The following is a 23,900-nucleotide window of genomic DNA, read 5'->3' on the forward strand; positions in this document are numbered from 1 at the left end:
AGTTACCATGGTTACCAGTACAATTTGACACTGGGTTAACGGTTTAACCGCTTAACCCCGGGTTAGTGGAATGGTGCAAGTGGGCCTAAGAAGGTTAAGATTTAAACAACATATCAATACCAAATTATTTATTTAGATCACTCATTCTGCCATATTGCTTCCTCCACAACAAAACTAATTGTGTTTCCGTACGTCTATATTATGAAAAAAAAAATATTTACAATATCAAATTCCTTCTCAAAAATGATTCAAATATAACACGGTTATAGATTGACTTGGTAAAAACTTATGTCATTGGTTAAAATATGCACAAACGTAAAAAAACTACTTTTCAATAGAGTCAATAAGCGATGAAAAAAACATTTTTCCTTAACAAACTTAATACATATTTATAACTTATGTAAGCATAATATTATGTGTCCGTCCAAAGCCTATTAACATCTACATTTTTCAAGCTTGTTTGAAAACCCTTTGTGAACGCTCGTGATGTAAACAGGGTGACAAAAAAATAAATGCATTCCCGGTGCCAGGGAGGTTTTGGGATTATACTGAGCAACTTTTACTATGGGACCAACCACGAATAATGTACTATTACTTATAGGATAATTTTTATTCCCATAGTAGGTATTAAATATTAACTCCCTTTGCCCTGCCGGTGCAAAGGCAGTTAATAGGAGAGAAAGTGCGAACCCAGGTCCTAAAAACTTCAAAATCTTTCAAGTTTAGGGCCTAGGTTTTTTGCCGTTCAGCATTCTAACTAGTTTCCAGAGTTCAGAAAGGGTACCCTCCCATACAAAATGGACCAGCCAAAATGTATGAAACAGCCAAATTTTTTTTCGCGATTTCGTGGTTAGTCCCATAGTAAAAGTTGCTCAGTATAAACCCAAAACCTCCGTGGCAACGGGAATGCATTTATTTTTTAACAACCGCGTATATACTCTGGCAAGCCAACTTGGTATGGGAGATCGATCCTTCGCGATGCATTATTCGCAAAATGCGTTTACTATAGAGACGGACACGAATATAAATAAGATCATGATGAAATCATAAATGCATGATTATAATGGCATTTTAACAATAACTTAACACAACAACTTATTGGGTTGGGGTTCACACCTTTCGATTACTCTCCTTAAATAATATAGGCCAGCATCCGACTCACTAATTGTCAATGTCGTTAGATAACTCTCACGGCTGACAAAATTAACATTGTGAGACTTTATAGAAATAAATACTAAAAACCTGTGCCAGCCAGGGACTCATATTATCTAGATTTAGTGATCAGTTCAACTTGCATTTCTTTTAAATATGCATATCGTTTTTTTTTCAACAAAAAATGTTTTTCTTTTTATATGCTTTAATTCCTGTTATATAGGAGTTAGACAACAAGTTTTTGTCGGATTTCTGGCAGCAAAATTGTATATTTTAGAAAACTAACTTTACGAACATACAAACTTGTCAATCCCTTGTCAACCTGATTTACAAAAATTCGAGTCAAAGCATGATTCGACAAATAAAAGCAACACCAGATAATAAAATAATCTTCTCATAACTTTACTCTTACATAGATATCATATACGTATATTTCCTCTCAAAAACATACTCTGTATGTTATACAAAACATTTAACGTTTAACTCTTTTCCAGGCATAGTACTGTTTATCGACCACATACGCGCCAATAGAATTTCAACTGAAGCATTATGATTTAAGGTTCAAATTATATTGCACTTTTGAGAAATGAATCATCAAAGCTGGATTAATTGGAATATGTTTAGATTTTTTGGGAAAATGCTGTAGATAGGTGCGGCCTGGAAAAGGGTTAAAGGTTACGAAAGAATTTTAAACATCTGATGTTCTGTTAATCACATTTTTTTTTTATTTTGAAGAAAGCTTTCAGCTTGTTGACGATTTTTAATAATCGATCGATAATTTTAACTGGTCAAAACTGTTAAAAAAATGTGTCAATATTTAAAAATCTTAATAAAACAGATATATGTCTATAATTCTACGTCAAAACGAGTAAAAAAAGGGGAGCGTGTAAGCTATTAAAAATTCACAATTTCATGTCTATAATTATAATAAATGTACAAAATAACTTTGTATCATTGTTCGTTAGACTAGAAAGTATACACTGTTCGTACACTACCGAGCATAATTACATCTAAAGCTATGTATAAAAGTGTATCACGTTCAATTTACTGCAACATTAAACTTAACAATATCACATAATATAGACCAGGAGCCGGTTGCAAAACGAACGAGTGAATCAAATAAGTAAGAAAAACTTTATTTTGCTCGCTAGTGTACTAGTAATATGCGGTGTAAAAATATACCATCTAAAGGTAGGGAACCGATATAAAACTATACATTATTGTGTCCTTAAATACACGATATAGTGGTGTGCTTTATACAATATATTAAGGCCCCGTTTTGGGCACGGGGCCTTAGAAATGGACTCGCAAGCCGGGTTCTTCACAGGCAAAACATCTAGTTTAATTAAAATATAGGATTTAACCTAATAACAAGTATAATATAGAGTTGCCACATACATAAAAACAAGTTTCAACATTGCTGACAACATACCAAATACAACCTACTTAATTTAGTCAAGTTCATTGTTGCCCACCAAGTTTTGGTGGGTAATAAGACGTCCGCCATTTTGACGTGGCACTTAGGGACTTTTTAGTAGTATCAAAAATGAGAAGTGAAACTATGACAAGAACTATAGCGCTTTCTCTGCTCCTCCTATTGAAAGTCCCATAAGACATAAGACCATCCCGTTGGGACTTGGTATTATTACCTTGTCATCTCTATAGAATACTTGCTTTTAGGATTTGGACGAATCAACTTTCAGACCAACACTAATCTGTCCACGACATTGAAACTTCAATCGCAAATTTCGCTTATAAATAATATATTATTTTTAACAAGCGATTCGCTATCTGACAGACCTAAAATTTAGACAAATATTAAATTGGAAAGGTGACTTCTTGGTAACTCTAGAGACATCTTTGATAACGCCAGAGACGTGAAAAGTGTGGGTCTAAAAGTTGGTTCGTCCATTTAATTGTAGTCCTAGTGTGTGTCCTAACATAGCACAGAGCTATATAAAAGTGTAGCAATGTCCTTACTTTAGTTACTAAGACTCATGACAGAGGTATTTGAATTAGGTTTGAGCTACGCTTAGGTTTATTTATTTCGGTGCTTCCTATGTTGTGTGAGACTCTGCAACAAAAATCATCAAGTCATTCAGCACGAAACAAAAATATATTTTCACGTAACAAAAGGTAAAACTGATCCAATTATCAATATATTTTTTAATTTTAATTTATTGAGAACACAAACAGTCGCATACACACAAGGATTAGTAGTATAATGCAGTGTACCAACATACTGAAAACAGACCAGGAGCACAGAATATATAATAGTATTAGGTACAGAACATTCACTCCCTAACAATACGCGTCTACTACGCGCAAGGCGGCGCAAGCGCGTGCAGGTGGCGGTGCGCGGCAATTACTACGGAAAAACCTCAAAATTGAGGCGGCCGCAGGTACTTGTAGCGACGCGACGAAATCGCGAAGTGAGACACGCCTGCCAGGAGGATCATTATTCAGACTGCGTCGTCCGTCCAGTGGCGACGTCATTGGGGGAATTGTTTTATAATATGTAAACAATGTGTGTTCCATTTCGTGGCACTTTATCTTTTTTATGTTTCTCTGTTTTGTATAATTTTCTATTTGTGTGTGCTAACGAATAAATTATTTATATTCTATTATATTCTAAATCAATTAATTTCTGGGTAAATCAGTATGTTACTATACTATTGTTGTCCCACTGATTACCCAACTTTTGGTCTGTCACATTTTGCTTTATCAACTAAGGTCTGTTTTTTTATTCCGTAGACTAAAATGACGTTTCATGTGTATGAGATGACATTTCTTACTACCACATGAAATGTCATTTTAGTCTACGGAATAAAAAAACAGAATACAAATGGTGGCCATATTTTTCCGTTTAGGTGATCCAACATGCCCTGTGTGACCTAGGCTAGTGTGTTACCTAGGACATGGAGAAGCAGAGGAGGCGCGAGGAGCCCATCTGTGTGAGCACGCGGTCCACTGCATCCGTTCAGGTGATCCAACATGACCTGTGTGACCTAGGCTAGTGTGTTACCTAGGACATGGAGGAGCAGGGGAGGCGCGGGGAGCCCATCTGTGTGAGCACGCGGTCCACTGCATCCGTTCAGGTGATCCAACATGACCTGTGTGACCTAGGCTAGTGTGTTACCTAGGACATGGAGGAGCAGGGGAGGCGCGGGGAGCCCATCTGTGTGAGCACGCGGTCCACTGCATCCGTTCAGGTGATCCAACATGACCTGTGTGACCTAGGCTAGTGTGTTACCTAGGACATGGAGGAGCAGGGGAGGCGCGGGGAGCCCATCTGTGTGAGCACGCGGTCCACTGCATCCGTTCAGGTGATCCAACATGACCTGTGTGACCTAGGCTAGTGTGTTACCTAGGACATGGAGGAGCAGGGGAGGCGCGGGGAGCCCATCTGTGTGAGCACGCGGTCCACTGCATCCGTTCAGGTGATCCAACATGACCTGTGTGACCTAGGCTAGTGTGTTACCTAGGACATGGAGGAGCAGGGGAGGCGCGGGGAGCCCATCTGTGTGAGCACGCGGTCCACTGCATCCGTTCAGGTGATCCAACATGACCTGTGTGACCTAGGCTAGTGTGTTACCTAGGACATGGAGGAGCAGGGGAGGCGCGGGGAGCCCATCTGTGTGAGCACGCGGTCCACTGCATCCGTTCAGGTGATCCAACATGACCTGTGTGACCTAGGCTAGTGTGTTACCTAGGACATGGAGGAGCAGGGGAGGCGCGGGGAGCCCATCTGTGTGAGCACGCGGTCCACTGCATCCGTTCAGGTGATCCAACATGACCTGTGTGACCTAGGCTAGTGTGTTACCTAGGACATGGAGGAGCAGGGGAGGCGCGGGGAGCCCATCTGTGTGAGCACGCGGTCCACTGCATCCGTTCAGGTGATCCAACATGACCTGTGTGACCTAGGCTAGTGTGTTACCTAGGACATGGAGGAGCAGGGGAGGCGCGGGGAGCCCATCTGTGTGAGCACGCGGTCCACTGCATCCGTTCAGGTGATCCAACATGACCTGTGTGACCTAGGCTAGTGTGTTACCTAGGACATGGAGGAGCAGGGGAGGCGCGGGGAGCCCATCTGTGTGAGCACGCGGTCCACTGCATCCGTTCAGGTGATCCAACATGACCTGTGTGACCTAGGCTAGTGTGTTACCTAGGACATGGAGGAGCAGGGGAGGCGCGGGGAGCCCATCTGTGTGAGCACGCGGTCCACTGCATCCGTTCAGGTGATCCAACATGACCTGTGTGACCTAGGCTAGTGTGTTACCTAGGACATGGAGGAGCAGGGGAGGCGCGGGGAGCCCATCTGTGTGAGCACGCGGTCCACTGCATCCGTTCAGGTGATCCAACATGACCTGTGTGACCTAGGCTAGTGTGTTACCTAGGACATGGAGGAGCAGGGGAGGCGCGGGGAGCCCATCTGTGTGAGCACGCGGTCCACTGCATCCGTTCAGGTGATCCAACATGACCTGTGTGACCTAGGCTAGTGTGTTACCTAGGACATGGAGGAGCAGGGGAGGCGCGGGGAGCCCATCTGTGTGAGCACGCGGTCCACTGCATCCGTTCAGGTGATCCAACATGCCCTGTGTGACCTAGGCTAGTGTGTTACCTAGGACATGGAGGAGCAGGGGAGGCGCGGGGAGCCCATCTGTGTGAGCACGCGGTCCACTGCATCCGTTCAGGTGATCCAACATGACCTGTGTGACCTAGGCTAGCGTGTTACCTAGGACATGGAGGAGCAGGGGAGGCGCGGGGAGCCCATCTGTGTGAGCACGCGGTCCAGCCACTGCAGCGGCCCGTTCAGGTGCAGCTCGATCCAACATGGCGTCGATGTCACCGTCTGCCGTCTGACAAACAAACAGTCAGTTAATACACATTCATAACATTCATCAGGAAACGTTTTGAACGCAATTTGACCATGAACGATAGTGCTACATCTTGATTGACCACCTTGGTGTACCCTATGTGTTGCAAATAGCCCTCTGCGGGGCCTTCTTGTTACAAAATAAACATTTTCATTGTCATTCATGGAGGAAGAGAGAGTAGCCCAAATAATTCTGGATTACCCTGAGCTGACAGGATACCGGGCACTGTACCTTGACATCTCTATCAAAAGTCGTCGGCAACATTAAAAGGGTCTGAAGAAGTTCAAAAGCCTACTCTTGCTCAAAAGTACTCATCACGTAAAATAGGCGCAATTTATGACGCCCAGTTACGGAAACCCAGCCTCTAAGAACCTATGATTCTAATTTTTACCATCTGCAAAAAAGGAGGAGGGTGAGACGCTGAAATTAGTTAAGTCTTAAAAGGATACCTGTACTCGGCGCCCCAGCCCTTGACGAAGCTCATGCGGATGGTGCACATGCGCGTCAGCTGAAACACGGCCTCGAAGCCCTGCGGCACCAGTAGTTGACACCCTACCTGTACTCAGCGCCCCAGCCCTTGACGAAGCTCATGCGGATGGTGCACATGCGCGTCAGCTGGAACACGGCCTCGAAGCCCTGCGGCACCAGTAGTTGACACCCTACCTGTACTCGGCGCCCCAGCCCTTGACGAAGCTCATGCGGATGGTGCACATGCGCGTCAGCTGCAACACGGCCTCGAAGCCCTGCGGCACCAGTAGTTGACAGCCTACCTGTACTCGGCGCCCCAGCCCTTGAAGAAGCTCATGCGGATGGTGCACATGCGCGTCAGCTGGAACACGGCCTCGAAGCCCTGTGGCACCAGTAGTTGACACCCTACCTGTACTCGGCGCCGCAGCCCTTGACGAAGCTCATGCGGATGGTGCACATGCGCGTCAGCTGGAACACGGCCTCGAAGCCCTGTGGCACCAGTAGTTGACACCCTACCTGTACTCGGCGCCGCAGCCCTTGACGAAGCTCATGCGGATGGTGCACATGCGCGTCAGCTGGAACACGGCCTCGAAGCCCTGCGGCACCAGTAGTTGACACCCTACCTGTACTCGGCGCCCCAGCCCTTGACGAAGCTCATGCGGATGGTGCACATGCGCGTCAGCTGGAACACGGCCTCGAAGCCCTGCGGCACCAGTAGTTGACACCCTACCTTTACTCGGCGCCCCAGCCCTTGACGAAGCTCATGCGGATGGTGCACATCATGCGCGTCAGCTGGAACACGGCCTCGAAGCCCTGCGGCACCAGTAGTTGACACCCTACCTGTACTCGGCGCCCCAGCCCTTGACGAAGCTCATGCGGATGGTGCACATGCGCGTCAGCTGGAACACGGCCTCGAAGCCCTGCGGCACCAGTAGTTGACACCCTACCTGTACTCGGCGCCCCAGCCCTTGACGAAGCTCATGCGGATGGTGCACATGCGCGTCAGCTGGAACACGGCCTCGAAGCCCTGCGGCACCAGTAGTTGACACCCTACCTGTACTCGGCGCCCCAGCCCTTGACGAAGCTCATGCGGATGGTGCACATGCGCGTCAGCTGGAACACGGCCTCGAAGCCCTGCGGCACCAGTAGTTGACACCCTACCTGTACTCGGCGCCCCAGCCCTTGACGAAGCTCATGCGGATGGTGCACATGCGCGTCAGCTGGAACACGGCCTCGAAGCCCTGCGGCACCAGTAGTTGACACCCTACCTGTACTCGGCGCCCCAGCCCTTGACGAAGCTCATGCGGATGGTGCACATGCGCGTCAGCTGGAACACGGCCTCGAAGCCCTGCGGCACGGAGGCTGACAGCAATGCGGCAAACTCTTGGTTGTTGAAGATCTTCAGGTTACAGCCTGCGACAAACATTTTTACTACATGTAGATATCTTTTTTTTTAAACGATCTCCAGAATATGTGATTTTGTAAATGGTTAACATTGTGTGAGTTTCCACACAGTTCCAACTCCTTTAAGTCTATGAGTTTTTGCTAATTTTCGTTTACTGGTTTCCATTACTGCTAGCTAATACGAAACAATTTAACACATTTACTGCCAATGCGAGCTACGCATATACACGGAGAAAACCGAAATGTAGCAAAAAGAGCCTTATACGAACAGAGAACCCGCCTAGCGGGTCGCTGGCAGTAAATGTGTTAAGGCGTTTTTCTGAGCCAGAAGGCGAAAAATCTCCTTATATGATCAAATTTTACTAAGACACGTCGATTCGTAGACGTGGAAAAATTTTATGTAGTTCTTGATTATATTATCTTTAATCTATAAGCTTCCGATACACGAATTATGACACTTCGCTCGATACAATTAATTCCCAAAGTAACCTCTAACTAGGACTTTTAATCCAACTTTACTCGGTTATTTATTATGTGACACTATAAACAAAAAGAAGAAAAAACAATCTTAACTTAAATAGTAATTTTACGTCGAATTTCGATATTGTAAGGCAACGTTTTTAAAATAAATAAAAATCGACAAAATTCGATCAAAATTGACACTGCGCGCGTGGTCTTTCCCGTTCTTTCTTGCGAAATGTGACAGTGATAGCGGCAAACCTATGGAACGGCCTTAATGTATCAATATATAGGTATTAATAGTTTTTATTATTGTTGCTAATTATGTTAATTAATGCTAGATTTTTGTATTTGTATTTATTATGGAATTGCTATTGAATTAATTTTGTATGTTTATTAAATGTTTAATGTTATTTGATGTGACTAGTATGTAGGCGCTTTGGTATAACACTGTAATGCTTATATATGCTAAATAAATGAAAAAAAAAATATATAGGAAAATAATAGAATTTAAACTGTTGTGAGACATACTAACATTAAATAATTTCATTAGACTCACTTGTTTTAGTCACTCGCGCGACATGTTTCGGAGAGCCTAGGTCTCCTTTCTCAAGCACTAAAACAACGAGTGACTAAAACAAGTGAGTCTAAACCGTGAAATTATTTAATATATGATATGAAAATAGTTTATTTACCCGGGGGAATCTTGCAGACGGTGGCGGGGTGCCAGCCGTAGCGCTGGTTGCAATTGGGGCTCTGCACAAATATCGAGGAGTCGCTCAGACACTCGGCGAACACTTCACCTGAGGATAACATACATCGTGTCACAAATACAACTCCAGAGAGAAACATACAAAATAAAGGACTATGCGTCGAAATAGTCCAAAAACCAACAGAGTTGAAATTTTAATTTGAAATTGAAAATCTTTATTTCAGGCCTGACGGCCCATATTTTGTTAGTTTACAGTTCTTAAAAATATATTAGTAAACACACATAAATTGTAAAATAAATAAATTAAAACTAAAATTATAAATAAACTAGCTTCAATTGCATAAAATTTGATTAAAAAATTACACATCAATTAAATTCCATTAATTTACATTTAAAATTTATAAGTCAATTAAATTAGATCTAATTACATTAAAAATATAAATAAATTAAATTAAATTACATTAAAATTATATATTATAAACACAATTGACATATTGCCAAACCGATTTGACTTGCCCAACCCAGTGTTTTTGAATTGGACAGTCGAATCTGCCTGCAATCAATTTCAGAAGAATTGAGAGTTATCTCATTTAATAGGTCTTTTTATCTCCCGTATTTTTAGGGTTCCGTACCCAAAGGGTAAACCGGGTCCCGTTTTATGCGCACTTCTCGATTAAAACTTGACTATTTCAGTTCTGCAATGGAAATCAACTTGGTGTCCAAATAAAGAAAAAACCGGTCAAGTGCGAGTCGGACTCGCGCACGAAGGGTTCCGTACCATTACGGAAAAAAACAGCAACAAAATCACGTTTGTTGTATGGGAGCCCCATTTAAATATTTATATTATTCTGTTTTTAGTATTTGTTGTTATAGCGGCAACAGAAATACATCATCTGTGAAAATTAGCTATCACGGTTCATGAGATACAGCCTGGTGACAGACGGACGGAAAGTGAAGTCTTAGTAATAGGGTCCAGTTTTTACCCTTTGGGTACGGAACCCTAGAAAGTTGATTCACCCTTATGATATCGATTGAAAAAACAGTTAAAACAAGTCAGACTTTACATTAACTCACCGCCAATGTAATAGAGCCGCACGCCCTTGCCGATGTGCCGCCGGGTCTGCTCCACCACCTCGTTGCGGTTCACGTTGGACAGCAGGCCCAGGCAGAACCTGAGACAAAACTATGTTTAATGGGGTTGGCAACTGTCAAAGGTTTGCAGAGATGGCGCCATCATAGCACAGAATATGCCCTCGCCCCGCGACACCAGATTGACGGCCGTTTGCCGGCCGCTCAGTACTATTTTAAGCAACTTACTCACACTATGACGCATGACGCGTGTACAGACGTGCCGTTCACACATAGAAAAGCAAGTGATTTTTGATGTATAGCGTGTCCGCCCTATGATCATAGCTTGCCCCTTTTTCTATGAGATTTGGCTTAAAGGGCTGGAATCCAGGGCATAAAAAAAAAATTGACACAATTCTAGGGATTGACAGGGCAAGCTATGCTGGCGCCATCTGCTAAATATTGTGAACGGCCAACCTCATTCGAGTAACAAAATTTCGAGAAATCTTTAAGCTATCCCTTAATTCGACAATATGTGGGTGCAAATCCTTTTCGTTGACTTGTTTTTGACCACTATGTCACGCTTTTATTTTTGTCTTTTATCAAATAAATAAAAAAAGTTGAGTGCTATTGCATGTCTTTCTAGCTGTAGATTATAACTCTTGAGAAAAATTTAAAACAAAATTTCACCCCATACCAAAAGCTCCACTCCGTCATATTTTTTTGGGAACAAGAAAACAAAAAGAATTTTGACCCATGTCAATTTGGACCCTTTAATATCTTTTATCAATTATTATTTACGAAAACCAGACTCAATGGCTCAATCATTAATTGTGCCATTTTCAACCAAAAGGGTACTTATTGTCGGTTGTCAATAAGGCGCTATTTCCATATAGCTTCAATTCGAAATGAACCTTATTGACAAGCGACAATGTGGTACCTTTTGGTTGAAAACGTCACAATTTTTAAATTACCACCGAAGTTTCGAGGAGGGCATTGGCCCCGTGGTCTCGAAGACAGACCCCCTCCGTTAGTCTTCCTCAGTCAGCCGTCCTCGAAACGTCGGAGGTAATCGAATAACTTAAGGCAAGTGTTGAGCTGGTAGTAGCTGATGCTGCACCAGAAAGCGGGCTGGTAGTGGACAGTACCTCTCGCTGTTGCTGGGGTCGGTGAACCCGTCCACTGTGATGGAGGGCTGGCTGGCGTGGAAGGTCTCGCCGACACGGGTGTTGAGCTCGTAGTAGCTGATGCTGCACCAGAAAGCGGGTTCGTGGTAGAGCACGGGGGCGGCTTCAGGGCCGCCGGGGGGCGGCGTGAGGGGCGCCAGATCTGACACAAAATATAACAGTAAGAAAATAGCTAATCATAATTTATCCTTACCCCTTTAGGTCGCATACGTCGTTAGTCGGGTCCACACAGAACGAGCAGCCTCACAAGGATATTGCCGCGCGTAGCACCCTGCCGCCCAGTTCCCATTCATTCATTAATTAAACTTCAATTGATTTAATCGGCCGTTTCCAGACATCTTGTCACTAAGACACAGGGTTTATGCCCAAAAATATTCTGAGGCTGCAATCTGACGTCCCAATTTCACGCACGGTAGCGCTCAAATATGAAAAAGAATTCATCATTTATCATATTTTAATGCGATATAATATAACATAATATGACAGGTGTGTCACACTTTTCTGTCCATTGTGCATTTGCGTCTCACATTTTGCTTAATGCGAGAGTGACACGCAAACGCACATTGGTCAATTTTTTTTACAGGTGGAATACAACCCTTAAGCAGTGAACTTGTGTGTAGACATTAATATTATAGTTTTCCGTTTTAAATATTATTGTACGTTCTGTAAGTTTGTCTATCTATCTAATTCGAATTTTCCACTCATTTATTCTAAGGTTAGCTGGAAGAGATCCCTTATAGGGATAAGCTCGCCTTTGTACCTAAATTTATATGAATTTCATGTTAACATTTTTTTTTGTACAATAAAGTGATTTACTACTACTACTACTATTACTACTTGTGTTCTAGAATGTAGAAAATGTGCAAATTGTCAACAAACTCACTCATGTTGTCGTTGTGGTCCATCGGGTCGTTGTCCTCACTCATGTAGCCCGGGGGCGGAGTCTCCACGGTGGCCGCGCTCCTGTCAAATGCAAACATATATCATTCGGGAACTTCCAGTGACAAGCCTGCATTAATTTGGAAAATGGGTTAGTGTTGAATGTTGACAGTTTTAAAAATAAATATCAATCACATCCAAAAGTACCTGTAATTTATAGGACAATGTTATGATGTAAATTTCCACTGGGTTAACTGACAGAGTTACTCACACGTGCACTGTGGTGTTAGAGGGCACTTGCTGCCCCAGCGTGGCCTCGAGATACATGGCGCTGTGTGTCAGCGCGCCGACGCCTACGACACCACCCGTTTGCATCTCCCTGTCAACAAATAATATTATTAGTTGTCACAGAAATAACACTTTCAACTCGTTTTAACAACGGCGTTTTAAACACATGTTTAATTATACGAACGGGTCTACCGCGATTTATTTTCATTGTCTTTCCGTGACCACAGCTGGTGCAACTCAGCTGAAAAGTCAGAATTTAAGGTAAAAACAATAAAATTAAATCGCAGTAAAACCGTTCGCATAATTAAATAAAAGTTAATAAAACAAACAGAAAAACAACATGATATTAGGACACTTCTATACGTATCAAAGGATTGATTCACCCCGCGCCGCATTGCTTCGCTTCGCGTTCGCGTGTTGTTCGCCTACGTAGGCTACGTAGTACGCTGCGTATTTTTTTTTTTATACTACGTCGGTGGCAAACAAGCATACGGCCCGCCTGATGTGAAGCAGTCTCCGTAGCCTATGTACGCCTGCAACTCCAGAGGAGTTAATATAATTGCGCTTAGGTACTCACGGCTCGGGCTCGCGGATGTAGTGCGAGTAGGGCGGCGGCGGCGGCGCGCGCGCCTCGCCCTCGCAGCGCGGCACGAGGATGGGCGGCAGGGCTGCAACAGCAATCATATTCAATGGGCGGGTCCAACCAGAGCGGAACGCCTCGCGAGGAAACTTCCTGACGCGAACGTTTGCCTCGGCCGAGGCACGTCTGTCTACACTAGCCATTTGCTTCGTGAGGAATTTTCTCCCTCAATTTGGTATCTGGCTACGTATATAATAAATTATAAGCTCTATTATTATTAATAATATAAGAAAAGACTTTGATATCCACAAACCATTAAAAAAAAGTGCTGCTTGAAAATCTTCATTCAATTAAAGATTTACCATATCATGCATGACCAGATTTCTTCGTGTCCATACTTTATCTGATGGCAAACTGTAGAAGGTTTGACTTACCAGGCGAGTCAATCTTATGGTAGTGGTAAGGGTTGATGCACACTTCGTCTTTCTTAAGCTGGTACGCGAACTCGCAGTGGTCCACGGGCTTTAGCTCATGCTGGCTCTGAAAGAAGAACCATTTGGTATAATCATACTTCGGGGTATTTGGTGCGGGAATGTTTTACACTAGACAAAAAATTGGTGAAAACTGTAAAAAACAATACTATTTTAACATTTCTAAGCAAATTTGGAGCTTACTATCTATTTTTAATTCAGTTCGGTAATAATTTTACAATAAACAAAGTTATAAATACACGAAATCATTCCCGCGCCAAATACCCCATACAAATGTATGGTTATAATTGAAAAAGTTGACCAACAATCGAAAGGTAAGCACCCATTAATTGGTCACAAAACTACTTATAATAGTGTTGCAATACGATTGAAATAAAAATATAAAGAGTCCATCTATGCCAGCAACAAAGCAGGCCAGTCATATTTTTCATAGGGATTTGAAGACTGACTCCAGTGAGGTTTTAAACTTGTGCCAATTTCTTAAAGTCAACCTTCTTAAACAATCAATTCCAACAAACAAAATACCTAGTCGGCTCATAAGTTCTGTCATATACATAGTATCAAATAAAATCAAAAGTTTAAGTTTATTCCGTATAATTTGTACAGCGTTTGAAAGCTTATAAACTAGAGAATCTAAATGTATAACATTTATTCAAAATGACCGCCATAATTATCTACACAGGCTTGAAGTCTTCGTGGCCAGTCGTCAATGGATTCACGCACCACTTTCATGTCGATATTGGCCACTGCCGTAGCAAGAGATTTTTTCAGCGAGTCTAGATTTGCATGAGGTTTTGAGCACACCTTTTCCTCTAAATACTGCCATATTTTATAGTCTAAAGGATTAAGATCTGGGCTAGAGGAGGGCCAATCTTCATGCCGTATAAAGTCGATTTTATTGGAGGCGAGCCAGGCTTGTGTAGACTTTGCCTTATGGGCTGGAGCAGAGTCCTGCTGGAAAACCCAATGCTGGTTTAGAAACATCGTATGGGATAGTGGTTTCACAATATTAGTCAACACCGTGTCTTGGTACACTTTGGCACTAGTTTTTACTCCTTTCTCACAAAAATGCATACTAGTGACGCCCGCATAAGAAACTCCCAGCCAAACCATCACAGATGAAGGGTGATGACCTCTTTGAATACGGGGAATGCTATTAGACGCTTCTTTACTATTGCGAGCGTACACTCTATCATTTTGTTTATTACAGTTTTCTTCTATGTCAAAAATTTTCTCGTCCGAAAACAGTATACAACGGTGCTTATTTTTAGCGTACTTCTTCAATAAAGCTTTAGATCTTTTAAGCCTTAAAGCTTTAAGCCGACCATTGAGAAGATGGCCAGTTTTTCGTTTATAAGCACGAAGTCTCAGGTCTTGATTAAGCACTCTTTTCACCGTGTTTTTGCTCAAACCCATCTGGAGGGCCATAACTTTTTGTTTCCTAGCGGGATTTCTGGCAATGCGTGCCCTAATTGCTTGTACAACCGCTGGAGTCCTAGCTGTACGCGGACGACCGCTTCTTTTCTTGTCATTTAAACTAGAGACCTCACCGTATCTTTCTATGGTACGATACACAAATCTTAGAGAGAATTTTAAATTTTCAAGTAGCTTAAAAATTTTAGTCGGCGAGTGACCACAACAATATAGTGCAATTATTGCGGTACGGCTATCTTTAAGCGTCCACTCCATGTTGAAGAAAACAGAAAATTGCAAAATTATACTACTCAAATATTTAATAAAGATTCGAAATTCAAATGCAGAACGGTTTTTGTTTTAGGAGTTCCAAATTTAAATTTTAAAGGCCAGTGACAGAACTTATGAGCCGACTAGGTATTAGTCAACAGAACTTAAAGTTGTTAACCCATATATGCCCATAACTAGTCTTTGGTCTGGACTCCTTGAGGTTCCAGGCTCACTCTCCTAATTTTAATGCGTAGGAGCGAGTTTTATACTTACTTACTGCTGTGGCGCAAAGACCCGAAGTGGATCTTGGCCTCCGACACCAAAGACTGCCATGCTACTCTTTCCAAAAATGCTCTGGCAACACTAACCTGGAGCTGCGGCCACCGCCACAGCCGACAGTAGACAACATGCGGCAACCCCTTGCGATTCTGGCCGTTTATAATATTTTCATTTGGCTTCACTCTGGAAACAAAAGTTATGTTAAAGTTAAACTAATACACCAATCATCATCAAATTAGTTCACGTTTCAAATTTAAAAACAAAAGTTCATATTAATTTTACCTATAAAGTTTCACTATTCTATTTGTAGCAGTACATTACATTAGTCACCATTACCCTACTACACAAATTCCTAGGTTCAGTTCTTTCACCCTTCAGGCTTTAACCTTTAACTTAGGTCCTTTAACCCCAGTGTGACCTGGAGGGCAGTGACATCTTATATAACCACAAATATTGACTAACTTCTATTATATGTTTTTAACATACTTTTAAGATTTCTAAATACTAATTTATAATTAAATATGTTTTGAAATTATTGTTAACATTAATGTTTACTTTCATTTATACTGTGCAAAAAATCCTACAATATATTAAGCAATGTTATATAAATACAGTAAAAATATTAATTAATAAGGTACCTATTTTAAACATTAAAGATCAGGAAGTGATGAGGAAGTGAAACATATTATTGTTCAAGTATGTTATGTTTCATTGTTGTAAATGCGATAGTGAGATTACCATCTGAATTATTTGAATCGTAAGTGATATGTATCGTTATATTTATGTATATTTCGCAGAATTTCGGCACATCGAATCGGTATTCAAACAATATAAGTGAAAGCTAATCTAATCAGATTCTGATTGGAATGGAAAAGAAGATAATGTTTAGTAACAATACGTGTTTACTTACGAAATTACGGAAACTGCTAGGAAATATCCAAAACTGTAAATTAAAACACTAATGTCGTCCCACAATTCTACTTATTAACACGTTCGAGGACAATATTATATATCACCGGTTTCCGCACTAACGTTATTACACACTGATCACTTCAAATCCTTTGTTTTATTACGTTAAACTGCAATATAAAAAAAGCGAGGTCACAACCATGCATCCGCCATATTGCCAAGGGTTGCGTTTTCCTTCGATTTGTTTTGACGGCAATTTGACCTTTTTGGATTTTGCGTCCTGTCTGTGGTTATGTAACCAAGATGCGGTGGTCGTTGACAGCGTAGAGGTCAATGCGCTTTGCGCGTTTTCCGATTTAGCCGGGTTGCATGACCAACCCAGCCGCAGTGACGTTCCGTTACACGCTTTTAGTGGTCGTTAAATATTTGTTTACAACAATATAAATAAATACTAAGATAAGATTGCTTAATATATTGAGAAATTTTACTTAGCATACCAACTGCCTTATATTTAAATTGAAGGTTTAAGTTGCTCTAACTATCCAAATATCAACATATAAGAGAACAAAGACATTGCCTGGAAAGGACTGTAAATCTATTTTGCGACCGGAAACGTCACATGATTGTTATCACAAAAAAAACAAATCAATATTGCACTTGCCTGGGTATTGTAACACATTTAGTATGACTATTTTGGCTGGAAATTGCTTTTTCCAGTTCCTCTAGGGCTCCACTTTTCTTCAATTTCTTAACTAAGCTCTTGACAGCCTTCTCAGACCACTTATCTTCAGCAACAGACGACCCTTCGGGACCCTTTTTCCACCCTAACAGTCGCTTCACAACTGGCGGCGTTAGAGGAAACATGCCGCAACACTTTATCAATTAAGTCATTAAAATTATATTATAATCAATGAAACACTCCTAAACTCACGGACGAATCTTACAATCCGTATTTAGATAAAGCACTGACGGCCATGTTGAGAAATGAATGAAAAAATGACAGAACAGTTGTCAATCAACAAGGTGTAGCCATCCCTTTCGCACGGATAATATATTTTAAGACGTTTTACATACGCGTTCTAGTTTAAAAATACTTTAGAAATAACATGATTAATTTTGTACGTTACTCAAATGATTAGGATTATTAAAAACCAGTTACAAAATTATATAAGCATGAATAAAAGTCAAATACAAATAAATAAATTAATAATTTCATATCATCTATCCCTCTTTTACTTCTTTATTTTTATAAAGATTTCCATAGACACACCAGCCAGTCCCAATTCGGTTCTAAAAAGCTTTTAGGGATCCATTATATTAAAACCACAATAGAAATATAGAATTTTGACTTGTATGAACAGCTTAGTGTAAAAACTAACAGTTATGGGCACATCGCCTGAAATAAATGACTTTTTAATTTAACATAGCAACGAACGCGTATAGTGTAGTTTATATTTGAAGCCGGTACGTGTAGACGGTCAAACAACTTGGTCAGTAGCAAAAGGCGCGAAATTCATAAAAATCATTTTATATGGGACGATAACCCTTCAGGCCTACATATTTCAAACTTGCCGCTCTTTTTTACTGACGGAACTGGCTTGAAAGACTATATATTATGTATTAATATCACTATAGTTTGTCAAGGGACTGTCTCATTTCGGGCGTAGACGGAGAGAGTCATACTGTCTTTATCTTGCACTGGTGCTGGCGCCAAGAAGAAGGGGATGAGTGTAGTTTTTTTGTTTCCATTTACTGACAAGATTTGCTTGACCAACTATAATTTGAAAATTTGAGTGTTTAGAATTTGTTACTCAATCGTGCTGAAACTGCTTTATACAGATTGAGGCTAAATTTAGCATATAGGTAGTTTAGTTACTATAGTTGGTCAAGCAAATCTTCTCAGTAAATAGGGACAAAAAAACTATACTCCTCCTTTTCTTTTGGGTGCTAGAACTAATGTAAGACAAAGATAGTATGATTCTCTCTCTATGTTTGAAATGAGACAGTCCCTTGACAAAATATATTTAGGTTCCAGATTATCATGTAGGATAGATTTACTCTTATCTTACTCTTAGAGTCAGACCAAGATAACTCTGCACCTGACGTTTAAAAATAACACTTGCACACTCTGTGCTATCAAAATCGCTGCCAACTTAGCTTGGTCTAATTCATTTTAAAATCATCATATAAATCTACATAAATTCATATAATTTATATTAAATATCTATTATTATCTAATACTGCTTAATTAATCGGAAATAAATTGTACTTTAGTTGGTCAAACCAAATTGTAAATAAATAAGAACAAAAAAAGTTATACTCATCCTTTTCTTTTGGGTGCTAGAACTAGTGTAAGAAAAAGATAGTATGATTCTCTCTGTTGTATGTTTGAAATGAGACAGTTCTTTGACAAACTGTTGTACGGTCTTGTCAATTTATTGTACGGAACCCATTCAAATCGTTGACATTTCAACAGTCATATTGTTCATGGTAAAATGGAATGTTTATGTTTTGATGTGGTTTCGATTTGAAATCGTTCCTTCAAATGATTCAACTTTCAATTGTTTTTCGACAAAAATGTGCCAGTTGTTGGTGAAAATTGTTGATTTTTTGCGTTGAATTAAATAACTGGTGAGTTTTTCAGCTATTTCTCTACAAATCTGATATTTGTTGTGTACACTACGATGTAGAAACAGTGAGATTTTGCGCTGAACTCTCTGATGACACTGGCAGTTTAATTTTATTTGGTATTTTACCTGCCAGTCATTTTTATTTACATTTCCTTGTTGTATATGATGTGAACTTGGCTTGGCTGGAAATATAATTCACTAGGTTTAAGATAAAATTATATTATATCTACTTTGCAAGTTCCTACGAACTTGCGAAACTTACGATGTATATTTCTCCTTACCATTTACTTTTGTATTACAAAATATATGCTTATAAAATTGATATAATCCACGACAATAATAGTTATTATTATTCAAACCACTTTTGTATTGACATGCTTTTTAATTTTAATAATTAAGTCTGTATTTATTATAAAATAGTTTTTATTAATACAAATTTCACATCACTAAACTACTAGCAGTAACTTGTGAAATGGTTGGTATATTTTCACTTCAAATATCATATTATGTACATTGTTACGTGCGCCTGAACTAGGAATAATCCTCTATCTCAGGCAAAGAGATAATATACTAAATTTAAAGAACAATAGAGACATAAAATCGGGTCTATCGCGAATTTATTTTGTTACCTTTCTTCTTCTTCTTTACCTTTATTTACCGACGTTTCGACACAAGTTTCACTGGTTGTGGTCGCGGCTAACTGATGTCCCAGCAAAATGTCAAAACAGAGATTTGTGTGACTACCCGACGAAAAGTGGACGAAAAGTGTTCGTCGCGTAGTCACACAAATCTCTATTTTGACATTTTGCTGGGACATCAGTTAGCCGCGACCATATTGATGGAGCCATAATACCCAAAGATTGATTGATTGATTGATAGCCGCGACCAGTAAAACCTGTGTCGAAACGTTGGTAAATAAAGGTAACAAAATAAATTCGCGATAGACCCGATTTTAAATGTGATTTAAGATGTGGTAGAGAGATTATAATAGAAATAGGTATTGAATAATCTTACACTTCTGCCTGCACATTTGTCTTGTGTTGTGAAGCTAAGTAAATCATAAAAATAAAACTTGTGTTTTAATGTAGTATTTTGTAATTGGCAGACCATGACGGAGGAGCAGCCTCCACTGATGCTCTGTCTAGAGAATGCTGCCGGTGAGGAGGTGTCGCTCAACATTGAGCCAAATGATGACTTTCACTCCTTCCTGATAAAGGCAAAGTTAGTATAAACCTTTACGGTCATTGCACAACACAACACAAGTAATGTGACTCACCATTTTATTGTGTAAAATCACTACACCTTATAGAACAGTCCCTCGCCGCGTCTGTCGGTATGTTCGCGATAAACTCAAAAACTACTGAACGGATATTCATGCGGTTTTCATCTATCAATAGTGTGATTCATGAGGAAGGTTTAGGTGTATAATTTGTTGAGGTTTTGTGTAACCCGTGCCAATGAGGATATAATAATAGAGCGGTACTGTCATAGTAAATTTGTAACCACTGTAAATTCATTGCCATCTATCGACATACTTTGAAACTAAAAATGAAGTTTTATAAAAATACGTTAAAATGTATTTAAATATGGATAAATGATTTTTTTATTTGCATTAATTATTTTTATATGATTTTGACCCATGTTCTTTCACTGATATGCGTTAAAATTATAAATAACAAACGAAATCATCAACGCCCTCTATACGAGAGTAGGCCAAAACTAGTGGCGCCATCTGATCGAGAATCAAATTTTCGTGATTTTCGAGGCACGTTTTTTCCTTAGACTGTATCCATCTATTATGGAGTTATATCTATCTTTGCCTGTTCGAAGCCAGGGGCAGGTCGCTAGTGCTGTCACAGAGTTTAATTGTTGAGCCATTTAGGGTTTACATTGGACATGTAATATCGTTAGTATTGATAACCAAATTAGCTTGAACCCTTGAATTAAAGTCTGTGCTGTATATTTTATACATTACATAGTTAAAATCGCAATGAAATTGTGAGCCACATTACTTATCGTGGAATTACCCCTTTGGAATAATCATTATCTTCCTAGGGATGTTCGCCTTTTGCTATCTTAAGGAATCTGGGGTCCACTCTGCAGCTATATCTCAAGGTTGGCACAGGAGCAGATGTTTACTATGCAACGCAACATAAGCTCGAATCCACGATCTTCAGTTTGAAAGTTGCACAACTTACCGCTAGGTTACCTATGCTTCTTCTGCTCATCATCTTCATTTTGTCGGTTTCCTAGTTGCGTCCTAAAGGAGCCCCAAGAACCTGTGCATTCCACTCTCAGCCCTTATCATCATTTATTACATGTTAATTAAACCGAGATTACTTTTAATTCCAGTGCACTACTTGGATACGAAGTAGACCTAAATTCATTAACCAGAAACAAGCCAGTGGCCTTAACAGACAACATTTACCAATTCCTGCTAAATTCTGAAAACGGCCTCCTTGAGTACCCTATGCCACAAACATTTGATCAAATGTTAGAACCAAATGATACTACAGATGGCTTAGTGTATGTCCTAGGCGATGGAACACAAATCAAAGCTTCACAGATTCATTTTGACAATGAGGATCCACTTTTTGATTTTGTAGCAGAAAAAATACCATTTGTCAAATACGTTGATGATTATATAGATGAGGTTGAACCATTAAAAGAAATTAGCACGAAAATGATCAACATAGTCGCTAGCCCTGTCTCTAAATGGCCTAGTACTTCAAGCCCAAAGAAACCTTTCATTAACAGCATTCCTTTTAAACTGGTTAACAATAATGCTTCAGGTTTTGCAGCTCAATTCCATAAATTCGTAGAATCTAGTATTGATAAAACTTTTACGCCGCTTAATCCAGTTACAACTAGAAATAAGTCTCCGAGAAGTCTTATTAGAGACAACTATAATAAATATGAGGACAATATTTATAATAAAAATGATTTCATAACACGAGATGAAGTTTTAAATATGTTTAAAGATACTCCGGTAGTACCTTATGAGAGCCAAAACTTCAGTGATAAAAGGAGACGCAAAACTGACCCTTCACGCCCTATTAATAAGACTGCGAATGCTAAAACAATGCCGTACATAGATGTTGATGGTACTTTAATAGGTCAAAATGAGAGCCAAAACTGTTTCATTTGTGAGAAATTTGTCAATAACAATATGGATAAGCTTTATTTATTTGACAATGAAGATCAGAAACTACACAGATCATCTCCGCAAAAGAAATTATCCACTCAATTGAAAATTATCTGTGAACAATGCTTAGACAATAATTTTAAACCATCTAGATTAAAAAGCCCCAGCAAAAATCTAAATCCAGACGAATATTTGGTCATTAGGAACAATCAGCAGTATATATTTCAGAAAACGAATTCTATAGATTTTAAAAATATAAAAAGCAGTTTCGTAAACATTGGTGAAGCAACAGCTATAATAGACAAGATAGAAACAGAAATCTTTAAAGGAAATCAAGTGAATCAAACTGATTTTGTTAAAGTTGAAATCGATTCAAATGGAGAAATTATATCGAAAGATGATGCGGTAGAATCAAATTCGGAATTATATATTATTAAAGATAGAAGCTCTAGTGATGTTGAAATAATCGAGGGACCGGAAATAGACGATGTCTTAGACAATTTAGAGGAAGCAGATGAGGAAGTAAAGGAGTTTTTAGGGATGTATCAGAGTGACATTAATGATACTAGTGAACTAAAATGCAGGTTAGTTGTTTTATATATGGACTGATGACCACTGTCTCTCGGTATATCGAGGAATTTTCGGAATTAATTTCGCCTGTTGCCTTCCCACACAGTCTCAGCTTTTTTTTTAGGTTTTGCGAGCGCGTCTTTGCAGAGTTAGCCGAGTTGATGGAACATGGTGACGTTCACAAACACGTGACGGAAGATGGCGAGGTGTACCCGTGCCCTTTGTGTTTTTACGGTAAGATACCTACCAGATAAAATAAAAGGTCTTCTCCACCAATCAACAACTCATCATCATCCTTATCATATCAGGCAAAAGTAGTTCGCAGAGTTGTTTACTTTTTTACGGTAAGATACCAACAGATAATTGAATCTTTTTGGACCTAAGTGCAGCTTGATGCAGTAGATCAGCATTTCCCAAACTATGGATGGATACTACCTATTTAAGACGGTCAAGAGGGGTGGGTCTCGAGATCTCGGCATTAGAGGCCATGATTTTAAAATATTTGAATTTATCAAACAATTTATCAACCTAAGATCAATAGTGGGTGACACCATGTCAAAGATAGTGATGATTAGAATGGGACTCCCACAGGGTTCTATATTTGATCTTTCCTTCTGCTATTTGTCAATGATCAGATTACTTTTAATTGTTTCGTAGTGAATGTCCGCAACTTATATATCGATTTACGAGATGACGCCGATATTGAGAGGGAGCGGAGGGCCCTGGCCGTCAGGGCCAACATGATAGCTCGCAGGTTCAGCAGGTGTACAGCGCAAGTTAAAATAACATTATTTCGAGCGTTCTGTACATCGCTGTACACCTGCAGCCTGTGGACTCGGTACACGCAAAGGGCTTTCAACGCCATGCGCGTACAATATAATGACGCGTTCAGGGTACTGTTGCGGCTGCCTCGGCACTGCAGTGCGTCGGGCATGTTCGCGGATGCTCATGGGGACGGATTCCACGCGACACTGCGCAAGCGCTGCGCCGCGACGCTCCGCAGGGTGCGCGACTGCCGCCACAGTCTCCTGACCGTCGTGGCTGACAAATGGGACAGTGGCCTGATAAGGCACTGGTCCTCTGCATTTATCCTTAGCACCTAAGATAGTTATTTAAGTT

General features: G+C 40.3%; 2 protein-coding genes across 2 annotated transcripts in view; one reads left to right on the forward strand and one right to left on the reverse strand.

The window, feature by feature from the left end:
• Positions 1-113: 113 nt before the first annotated feature.
• LOC134752925 (mothers against decapentaplegic homolog 3) lies at positions 114-17,433 on the reverse strand. Its single transcript, XM_063688708.1, has 12 exons — positions 17,098-17,433; positions 15,617-15,710; positions 13,509-13,614; positions 13,072-13,162; positions 12,478-12,585; positions 12,211-12,290; positions 11,289-11,469; positions 10,147-10,244; positions 9,056-9,163; positions 7,766-7,910; positions 5,888-6,011; positions 114-3,226 (listed from the first exon to the last, which is right to left on the reverse strand). Exons 1-11 carry the CDS (start codon positions 17,298-17,300, stop codon positions 5,888-5,890), a joined length of 1,338 nt encoding a protein of 445 aa, XP_063544778.1. The 5' UTR covers positions 17,301-17,433; the 3' UTR covers positions 114-3,226.
• Positions 17,434-18,957: 1,524 nt separating this feature from the next.
• The window catches only part of LOC134752621 (zinc finger protein 208-like), a 39,626-nt gene continuing 34,683 nt past the window's right edge, over positions 18,958-23,900 (forward strand). Inside the window, exons 1-4 of the mRNA XM_063688291.1 lie at positions 18,958-19,067; positions 20,172-20,287; positions 21,419-22,795; positions 22,906-23,015. Of these exons, the coding sequence (XP_063544361.1) occupies positions 20,175-20,287; positions 21,419-22,795; positions 22,906-23,015 (1,600 nt within the window). The 5' untranslated portion in view covers positions 18,958-19,067; positions 20,172-20,174. The remainder of the gene's footprint in view (positions 19,068-20,171; positions 20,288-21,418; positions 22,796-22,905; positions 23,016-23,900) is intronic.

Source organism: Cydia strobilella, chromosome 25 (assembly GCF_947568885.1).
Source record: "Cydia strobilella chromosome 25, ilCydStro3.1, whole genome shotgun sequence".
Lineage (NCBI taxonomy): Eukaryota > Metazoa > Arthropoda > Insecta > Lepidoptera > Tortricidae > Cydia > Cydia strobilella.